General features: G+C 42.0%; 1 protein-coding gene across 1 annotated transcript in view; it reads right to left on the bottom strand.

Moving 5' to 3' along the window:
- Positions 1 to 673: 673 nt before the first annotated feature.
- SLC1A2 (solute carrier family 1 member 2) overlaps positions 674 to 11,161 on the bottom strand; it is a 138,396-nt gene continuing 127,908 nt past the window's right edge. The window contains 2 exon segments of the mRNA NM_001003138.2: positions 674 to 1,808; positions 4,902 to 5,133. Coding sequence (NP_001003138.2) covers positions 1,737 to 1,808; positions 4,902 to 5,133 — 304 coding nt within the window. The 3' untranslated portion in view covers positions 674 to 1,736.

Here is an 11,161-nt window from a genome sequence, read left to right as displayed (position 1 = left end):
TCTATACATGCCCTCTTCTCAGGGCATTTGGACCCAATGACTATTTGCACATACCCCAGCACCCATCTGCTGGTCTCTGATGACCCCCTTACTTCTGTGTGTGGACCAGGGTTCTACACACTCCTCGGAGTCAGTCAAATGTACTTTATTTCTCCATGATTCATGTTCAAGTTCCCAGCAAACTCCCAAAGCTAGCAACCTTAGGAAAATACTGTGAGTTATTCAACGGAAAATGATAGTAGAGAAACTAAGTTTAGCTCACACGATCAGTCATCAGGATTCGTTGGGTGCCCATGGCATACAAGGCACTGTGCTAATCCACTTACACTATTTACTCCCTCAAACTATGACAGTCTTGAAAAAATTCCATCTGCGAAGTTGTGAGGAGCCATCATTTGCCCCCATTTCATGGTTCAAGGCTGCTTTGACTTTGCCATAGGAACGTCACCTTTCTGGGATTTTGCACGTTTGTTTTCTGTTCCTTACTACCGAAAAGACTAGGGAAGAAGACTGGCTCTGCTTTCAACTGTGCCCTGTAACTAGTTTTATGTGCTTTGATGGAATACAACAGAAAGCTTTCTACATGTTAGATCAATGACAGTGGTTTTTTTTTTTGTTGTTGTTGTTGTTTTTGTTTTTTTTCTTGTTTTTTTTTTTTTTTTTTTTTTTTTTTATCAAGAGGTGGTATTAAAAGAGGCACAGCCAACATAACTGTCCTCTATGGGTGAGGAGAGTAAAAATGATGGGGCCTTCTCGGTTAATGAGTCTGGGATTGAAAGAATGTGGGGATTACAAATGTCTTTTTTGTTAGAAATCCAAATTAGAATTTTACAGCTGAAACAAAGAAAGTAAAGCATAGATCAAATAATCTCACTTGATGTCCCTATGCCAGGTGAATACAAACCAAACACAAACAAATTTGAATATTTGAACCTGGTTAAAGTTAACGTTGGCTGTGCTCTCTTATGTTTGTCAACAGGTACAGCAGCCTCTGTATATGCCAATTACATCCTAATCTGTTATCAAATGGAGAGCAAATTATGAAACATACTTTGAAATTTCAATAATTATTTCCCCAGACTGGATAGGATAGAGCAGAAACTCAGTGGGTTCCGTAATCAGCTGCCTCGAAGATCACAGTTCCCACTACAAATCTCTTTGAAATATTTAAAGAGTACACGGAAGATAGATTCTCAGAGTTCCTGAAGACAGGGAATTTGCTTTTAATCAACACATGGGCAAACTCTACGAGACATTTCAGGAGAATTACTTCTAGAGGCTTCAAACAGAATCTCTTGTGCATAACAAAGCAGAAACATGGAGAACACTGGAAGGAATCACACACTGAGTGTCTGCTCGTTATCCCAAGTCCTCGGAGTGTACCACATTGCTTTAGTCATGTCCCCTGGGATAAGAGCATTCAAGGCTCTGCATTTAGAGAGCACAGGGAAGCTGGCAAGAATGTGTCTTCAATTCAAACTGATTCCTCCAGCAGCCTCCCTTCAAAGAATAATACAGGTGAGAAAATGAGGCAGTTACAAAGCATCACTTGGCAAGGACACAGCAACGCGCCTATCACTGACTCACAACAGATCCTCGAAGCCTCAGCTAGCAGATTAAGTAAACACAGAAATAGATGCATTTTTTTTCCTTTTTTAAAGACAGCTTGTTTATATTCTCTTTTACCATAAGACACGCTGGGGAGTTTGTTCAAAACTTTGCTGAGAGTCATATTCTTATTTTTCACGTTTCCAAGGTTCTTCTTCAACACCACAGTCGGCTGACTTTCCGTTGGCTGCCAGAGTTACCTGAAAATAATCATCATCAGCATCCAGCTTACAGGCCACCAACCAGAAAACCACCCCATGGGTTATGTGGAGGAGCACCAGATCCAAGTCATGCTACACGACTTCAATATTAGTTTTAAAGGTCATCCTTTTCCAATGGATTTTGAGCCAGTCTTGCTTTTCAACCCTGATTTGTAAACATTGAAAAGTCCACATTTGCCTTGGGGAGTATGGAGGAGCTAGAGAGAGTTTCCATTTTGGGGGATAACTTCTACTATGCTTTTAGGGCTACAGGGGTGTCAAACTGCACAAAGACCCATCATATAATAATGTAGTCCTTAAAAAAACAAAAACAAAAACAGTGCCCTTGTGCTACTCCATACAACCAGAGAAAAAAACCCCGGAACTCGACAGCTAGTTCTACACATGCGTGTGAAAGGTTCAGTTGCAACGAGGCCAGGTTGGTTTATACATGTCCAATTTCAAAATCAAGAATCACAACGGTCTGGATACCAAATAAGCTATCCAGTCTTTAAAAATGAAAAAGCAAAGAAAGGACTAAAAGCCAGAGGTCAGTGACAGGTACATCTAAATGATTTCAATGCAGACATTGAAGAATCAAGAATCATCACCAGACTGCCTATGTTACGCTTCCCTGGCTCTAAGCGAACTGAACCCTTACACAGAAGGAGGGAGGTTTTCCCTCCACATCTAAATCATTTCCTAGCTTACCTTTCATCTGTCTGTCCTCAATGTCATGTGCAAACTCAAACCCACGACTGATATTCCACATAATGGAGAGACTGGATTTATGGAAGCATTAGGATATGGAGACATGACAAATGCAGCAATGTTTGAAAGGAATCTGACCTTCTTCTTACCCGAGTGGAAGTGAAACATGCATTAGGAACACATACAACATGCTAGGAACAGAAAACAAGTGCCCTTCACAAACCAAGCGAATGAAAATAAAAGCTCTTCATTCCTCCAATCCCCGGCAGGCCCCCATATTTTTTTCTAGAAAGACCATGCAACAAGCAACGATCACCCCACATGCAGTTGTTCTGATAAAAATTAAAAAGTTCTCACAAAACTTCAAACTACGATGACAAGGCAAGAATTTGAAAATAAAAGAGATCAACGCGAAGTAATGATGCTTGAAGCGGTTAACATTTTGACCAGAGTGGCAGCAAATTTGTTTCCCCTTCGGTGAACTGTCAGTAAAGACCACCAGGCCCAAACTGCCTGGAGAAAGCTGTTCACTCTAACCTTGAATGTGCCTATTTGGCTTTCAGTGATAAACCAGATCGATAGCTGTGCAAAATTATAAATCACGTTGTGGTGCCCTTGAACGCCGGGCAGCACTTGGGGGTGGTGCCTTGTTGTTGTCACCATCATTGAATACTGGGGCCTGTATTTCAAAAGTGGCCAGGACAGCAGCTTTTTTAGCATTTCTTTTTCTAGCTGGGTTCAAGGAAGCTGAGACTCCACTCCCTCATCCATCTCTTCTGTCTCTCCTCCAACCACCTGGGAAATGGAAAAGCAAGGAGGAAGCACTGATGTCTCCCATCTTGGTTTTTAAAACAGTGAGGCTGAGAATGGACCAGAAGGAAGTTTAAGCCTTATCTTTACTACAAAATTATACATTCATTTTGCTGTCTTCCCATGCTCATTTTCAGGGCTTTGCAGATAATGGGCACTTGATAAACATTAGATGAATGATCAAAATATAAGAGGTCATAGGAATGAGATGGCGATACTCAACTAAATCCCACAAGGCACACAATAAATACTTGTTAAATAGAACATAAAGCCATTCCAGGGAATGTTGACTCTTGTTGATCCAAACTAACAGTTTGATGGGGAATAATCAGCACATTCATTTAGATGTGAATCACTAACTTCCCAGAATGGAACATGTGCTTTAGGTACATCTGAATTTCTAATAATTTGAGTCATTTTCACTGAGCCAATTCATTTTTGCAGTTGTCTCTTGATGGGTGAGTCCCTCCTTAGTTTGTACCAGAGCCTTCGTTCACCCACACATATACCTGATACAGAGGGGATGAGCAAAACCCTATTGCTCGTCCATTAGACTGTTGGAACTATGTTACAGTCCAATAAAGAGAACCACTTCTATGTCACCCTTAACTATCCGGCAGAAGTCATGGTGTATATTTGGAATGACCCAGAAGTAACCCAGGAAGAAGTTAACTATTAAATGAGATCTTGTCAACAGGACTCAAAAAGGTATCAGAAATCTGTATTGGGTATAGATTGCCCCCAGTTGGTACCTGGAACCATTTTTGTAACCCAACCCCCAGAGCTGGCTCTGCTCACCTCCCAGGGTTTCTCCAAGTTTGCTTCACTCTGGTCATGACATCCTGTCTTTGACATTGTCAAGTTAGTTACAATGAAGTCTAGACAGAGCCCATCAAGCTTGAAGACTTAGCACCCAGCAGCTTGGAGAAGAGTCCAGAACATCCATGCTTCAGGAAAGATGGTGCTGCCACTGTGTGCAATGTAGTATCTATGGACAATTGTCCTGAAGGATAGTTATCCTTTACTTGAAATAGTTTCCCCATTCTTGGAACAAATTGACTGCCAGTTCGAAACTCACCTTCCCACAAAAATAATTATGAGAAAGATAGTTGTGCAAGGTTGTGTGGGCACATCTTTGACCAATATGTAATACACAGCAAGAAGGAATACCTATGCTACATAAATCAAGCAATTCTGGGTATTTCTCTTGGTGTTTCGTTCAAGGAATAGAATGTTGGAAATCCAGCAAAGCCTTAGAAACCACAAATTCTTCAGCAAAACGTTCAAGAAAACCAAATTTTGGAGTGGTTGAGTGGGGGGGATCAGAATGATTGTTTTACATCACATGGATGAACCAAGCAACTGATTGGCTCTTTCACTGTTAGACTTGATGATTTCCTGCCACATTAGACACAGAGTTAGATGACCTAAGACTCATAGAAGCTTGGGTTACGTGATTCTTCAGAAAAATAAATGTAACAATAATACATGCAGGGCTTTTTGTGCTTGTCTTAGGAAATCGAGCATGCACTATTATATACAAGTCTCAATATCCATGAATGGGAAAGGTACCTTGCACTCATCTACTATGACAGAGTTGTGTGCGGCATAGACACATTGATTAGAGTTGCTTTCCCTATGGTTCTTCACATCATCATAAATGGACTGAGTCTTGGTCATTTCAATATCTTCATGCACTCGATGCTGGGAGTCAATAGTATCCAGCTCAGACTTGGAGAGGTGATAGACAATCCCAGCCCCAAATGAGTCCCCCACCACATTGACTGAAGTTCTCATCCTGTCCCTGGGAACAAAGAACAGAAAACATTTAGTGAAGAAGCAATGACATGGTGGTGGAGAGGTCGAGGTCTCGAACCAGGGAAACCTATGGTTGAGTTCTGGCTCTACTTTTCCCTCTGCCGGATATGGAGCAAGTCACTTAGTCTTTAAAAGCCTTGATTTCCTTGTTGGCCACCTGGAGATAACAATCATACTTCTCTCATCAACTTATGTGAAAAATAAATAATGTACATAAAGGGCTTAGCAAAATGTCTGATGGATGGTAAAAACCCAATAAACAATAGCAAAGAAAAGGAGAGAAGGAAGATTGGGGGGAAACAGTTCTCAGATCTCAGAATTAGCACCCAGGCTCCAGATACTGCTAGCTGTGTCCAGCAATTCCTCTTGATTTAAACCATTCTTCAAAGACTCCAAGATTACCTCCACTTACGTTACTTATGAATTCTTCCTGCGAATTCATCTCTTTGGAAGGATTGAAACCAACACCGCCTTTCCCTCTGCGCCTCACTCTTCCTGCAGCACATACAAAAACACGAACCCAGCTGATGGGTGAGAAACCCAGCCACAATTTTCTCCCTGACCAAGACGTGCAGTGACTGTGTGTCCTGGAAAAAACCAAGATACTTCGTCTTGCTCTCCCTGTTAACCTAAAAAAGTCAAATCTTCCAGAGTACCTCTTGAATCAGAAAGTGTTAAGTAAAGCCCTTCCTCAAATCTTGTTTCCCTAAGTTCTGATTTGAAAAAACAGGATGGTCTAGAACTCTCCTTCTTAGAAAGTCAGCACCAGGAAAACTAAGACCTTAGCAGTAAGTTATGTTCTCTTGTGTGTTAGTTCAAATCAGTGTGAAGAGTCCTTTTTACTATGTATGGTGTGAAATCATCATTTTGGTATGAAATACTCAAAATCTGAAAGAAAAGGATGCTGTGCTGGAAAGTCACAATCTTTTGTCAAAAAAAGAAAGATTTTGGGCAAAAATGCTGCCGAGACATCTTAGTTGAGAACACTCTAGGTTTTAATTTAAAAAAATATATAAGCATACTAGAATTAGTTCAAGGCAAAGTGGAAGTCTTAACTGGTTCTTAGAACAAGTCTTAAAATAAATTCTAGATGCTACTATTAAATCTATTTCTCCTTAGAGAAATGAAGCTGCACAAGGAGGAGTCTGGCCTGGCTTCCTTAAAGGAGCTTGTGAGCCAGCTCTTCTATGATTTCAAGTGGGAAGATGTTCCCCATGCAAAGATAAAGATCAGAGCCTGACTTCAATTCTCAGGGGGCATATCTCCATCTAAGAATGCTCTTCTCTTTAATAAAATAATAATAATAATAATAAAAGAATGCTCTTCTCTTCCCTTCTGCTTTGGAGAATCTGCCTTAGAGAGATAGAGTTTATACACAAATAAAGACTGGCTCCTGAGGTCCTCCACAAAATTAGGCACCAGAAGCCGAGATTAGTAAGAAACCCCAGTGTGAGGGGGTGAGAGGGTGTACGTGATGATAGTTAGAAAGAATATGGACTCTGGAGACAGCCTCACTTGGGTTCTAATGCCAGCTTTCTTTTCTGCTTGTTGGACAACGCTGACCATACTTAACATTTAACTGTGAGCCCTAGTTGCTTCATCTGTAAAATCAAAATAATAAAAATGTCCGCTGCATTGGGTTGTTGCAAAGATTAAATAAGATAACAAAGTGCTTAGCACAGAATTCTCTGAGACATTTAGCAAGAGCTCACAAAACATTAGTTATTACATGATGTGTACTTTAAATATTACTATAAATCTTATCAAGTCAATTTAAATATGTTTTTGGCAGCTCCTAGGTAGAATGCCCAAACATGCCTAGTTGAGCTACTATCTCCCCCTGAAAACATTAACCCTATTCTGTAGGACAATTCCTATGGTCGCACTCCCGGCTAACCACCTGAGTTTTTTGCCCATCACATAGCTGTGATCTACTTTGTTGTCTTTCAACTATACTTTCAATCCCTGCTGGCATGTGTTTTTGAGTCTTGCACCCAACATCCTTGACCAATTGTTAAATTTCAAAGATTGCTCAAGTCTTCAAGAAGAATTCTCTGAGTACCCATTTATATCATGACTCAGGAGAATCTACCTTATTGGTAAGTAGAAGGACCGAAGGTAATGGTAGTGGCAATGGTGATGAAGATGCTGGTAGCTGATATATCACATTTAATGTGTATAGGAATATGCTTTACAGACATCACCTTGTTTAGTTCTCACCACAACGCTGTAAGAAGTATTATGATCCACATTTAAGAAATGAAAACTCTGAAGTCTGGAGAGATTAAGTGGCTTCGCAAAGTCACACATCCTAGTAAAGTCATAGAACCAAATTTGAGCACAGGCAGTGTGCCTCCAGAATCCATTGTCTGCCTCATGATGCAAAGTGCCTGGGAGCCAAAGAGCTCTGATTTTGAAACTAGCTCAGCCACTTACTAAATGTATATAATCTGTGTGACTTCTTCTGTCAGAATTGTTCTCATGCAGGCAAAATACCTACTTTATAGGATTTCAAGAAGATAAAACCAGTTCCTGACCCATAGTGACTATTCATTATATGCTGGCTCCTTCCTCTTTTGGGAATAACCATCACTCATATATCACCTCGTTATATGTGCAAAAGTACAAGATACTATGCTCAAGGGTTAATGGCTTTTTCAGTTTAATAAATTCATTGCTACTCCAATGGGTAATATAAGTTTACAAACTCTTGTTTCCTCAACCCTTGACCTTCTCTGACACCAAATCCCTACTCTCCAGAGCAGCCACTGAATCGTTTTCGGAAAGGATATCTCTTCCATACCCTCAGATCTCCTTGAATTTGAAAATGACCCCTGACCAGAGGAAACAGATACCAGGCCAGGAATGACTAAAAGACAGAAGTGGGCAGAATCAAAGCATACTGATGTTTGACCCCAAAATCAAGATGGAAAGGGCCCTGGACTTAAGGATAGAGCCCTAACCCAGATCTTTTGACTCTCTTACCTTGAGCAGATCACCTCTCATCTGAGCATGAAATATAGAATGGGGCTAATCCTGACCTCACAGGAGATTGTGAGGGTTAAATAAAATGAGAGAAATATTCGGCATGCCTTAAGTACTCATTAAAATTGCAGGAAAAAAAATAAAGCTTGCAGAAGCAGCAAATAGATTTGTGGAAGTAAGAAGAGAACACAGACTCTAACACTTGCTGAGTTCTTTGTTAGTTCATTCATTCATTCAACAGATGTAAAGTAAGCATCCCAGTGTGTGCAGGGCACTATGTCCATGCCCTGGCAACAAAGAACAAGAAAAGGCCCTTCTTATGCCCTTCTTCCCCCCTAGAACTCACACTCTCTTTACTTGTGTCCCCCCCATAGAGTGAGATAAATGTTCTACTAGGGATAAGTGTTGAGTGCTAGGGGATTTTGTAGGTAGGGCATTTTATATACCCTTGGGCCCCAAGAAAGACTTGAGAAGAAGTATCTCAACTCCTAAGGATAAGTCTAAGATAATGAGCTACAGCGAAGAAATGAATAATGTGAAATTGAGGAGATAAGAGTACCTAAGAGCATTCAGGAGGCAAATGAGTGTAATGAGAGGCAGAAGGTAAGAACTGACCAAATCATGCATGGCCTTATCGGCCAAGCTCAGGAGTCAGGGCACTATCCCAAGTGTGATGAGGAGCCCCTGAAGAGAAAGACCATGCTTGTCCCACTATGCAGAATGGTCTGATAAAGGGCAAGAAAGAGCAAAATCCACGTAGTGAAGATGTGGTGAGAGGTTATGAGACAGAATTACAGGATTTGAGGACTGATTGGTTATAGAGGATAAAAGAGAAAAGAAGCAAGGGTTTCTCTCAGGTTTCTCGTTTGGGCACCACTGGACAGTGCCACCATGTGTGTGGGACTTAACGGGCTGGGGTTCTCATGTCAGCTTTAATATACTGGGTCTGAGATTTGGGATCCAGCAAAGTAGGGATGCCCTACAGGTGGTAGAGTATATGGACTAAAGATCAGGATTGACAACTGGGCTACAGGTAGTGAATTAGGAGTCGAGACCTGAAGAGGTCATGGGTGGATGCCACAGGAGTGTTTGTTTCATCCTTGGAGGGAAGGTAAAGTGAGACAAGTACAGCCTTGTCTAGGACCCCAAGGGTGACCAACATTTCCTTAAATGGGCTGGGCATGGGCATTAAGCATCCACAAAATAAAAACTTAAAAAAAAATAAGAGTGTGGTGGACAATGCCAATTACTGGATAGAGTTCAAGTAAGAGAAGAAAAAGAAATGCCCCTTGGTTTTAGTGACAAAGAGGTCATAATACTGATCTGGCCAGGGTGGTTACAAGCCAGAGGTAGAGAGAGATGCCAGCTTGCTATGGTAGAAATGGGAGAGAATGAGTAAGTGATAACGTTACTTAAAATCAACTTATCAAGACAACTGACTGAGAAGGTGAAGAGAGGAAAGGGAAGATGGAAGGAGACAGAGGTAGAATTTTGGGTTTGCTGCTGAGGCCACTGGGGGAATGTCTGACCAATTCTGGGGAAGTCCGAGTCTGGACAAAAGTAGGATATGGGAGTTTATGGTTCATATGTGGAAAATTTCTCTACAGGCAGATACTTTCATTTCATCTCACAACCAGTCCTAACTGTTCAGGAAACCCTGCTGACCTCAAGAGCTTTAAGGATCTCGGTAAAAAGAATTTTAGAGTGCTTGATGCTATCCTTGAGTCTGGACACTGTGTCAGAACTGTGAAAAGGAGACAGAGGTGGGATTAGAATCTTTCGCTGAATGGGATCCACCACAGATGCCACAGCTTTGGGGGCCACCAGGAACCAGAGATGAGAAAGGGGCTTGCCTAAGCTATTCGCACCGAGGCACTTGGTCTGGTTCCCTGGGAGAAAAGCAATTGCCAAGGTGCTCTCTCTCTTTTCTATCTCTTGATCTAAATCCTCTGGCAGGAAGGTATTAGAACTGTCTGTTTCAGAACTTGCCTCTGAAATAACAGAGACAAGGGAGCAGGGTCACCCAAAATTCATCTGGTTCCTTGCTTTGAGTTGAACCATATGAAATTGCCATTTCTGTAAGCTCCCATAGGCGAAATGTTGGCAATATCATGTGATTCGACTTAGCATTTATAGAAACAAACCCATCACGTCTGCCTCTCGGAGTGCAGGGTGCACGGTGTGGCAGAGGGGTCCCCTGAGGCCCCAGGCCTAAGAAGGCTGGCACCATCCTAAGCATCCAAGGGCTAAAGCCACATGGGGTCAAGAAGGGAAAGAGGGCCCACCAAAGCGTTGGTGAAGAGTGTAAACTTTGGATGGGAGCCTGGATTGCAGTGTTGGCTCTAGCAGGGCAAGTTACTTAGCCTTCCCTGCTCAGCGTCCTCATTTGTAAACTATGGAGAGTAATCCCTCCTTCCAAGCATGTTGAGGAGATAGTAACTGCTCATGTGTCCTGAGTGCTGGTCTTCAAGAGGTTCTCTGCCAAACCCGGCATATAAAAGGCCTGACAGAGGGCCTGACACAAACCCTGTTGGCTCTTCATCCTCCTCCTTCTCCTTCTCCTCATCATCATGAGTCTAAGCGAAAAGGGGAGTAGACTACTGCCTCTTGTTTCTTTAAGTCTTGTGCATTCCTCTTTTTGCACTTAGGACACTTGGTTGGGACTTTTTTTTTTTTTTTTTTTTACACCTCATCTGTGCCCATTACTAGACTATAAGCTCTTTGAGTGCTGATACCATGTGGTCATGACATGGGCAGGGTGGAGGGAGGTGGGTGGGAAAGTATGTGAGGGAGGAGGGGCTGGGATGGATTGTTAAAGAGAAGATAAACTCTAGAAAGAGAATGAACTGTCTTTTGTTCAGCAAATGCCTGTCTGGGTGTCTTGGTGGTGAAAACTTAGGGCCAGGGCAAGGTGTAGTTGGAGGAGGAGGGAGAGACAGAGAGCCCAAGTTACTTTGCCTATACACAAACAAGAGAGGTGTCCCGATTGCTGCGGGCAAACGCAGAGATGGAGGTAAGAAGGCCCAGCA

This window comes from Canis lupus, chromosome 18, assembly GCF_011100685.1.
Source record: "Canis lupus familiaris isolate Mischka breed German Shepherd chromosome 18, alternate assembly UU_Cfam_GSD_1.0, whole genome shotgun sequence".
Lineage (NCBI taxonomy): Eukaryota > Metazoa > Chordata > Mammalia > Carnivora > Canidae > Canis > Canis lupus.
This window is presented reverse-complemented; position numbering and strand designations above follow the sequence as displayed.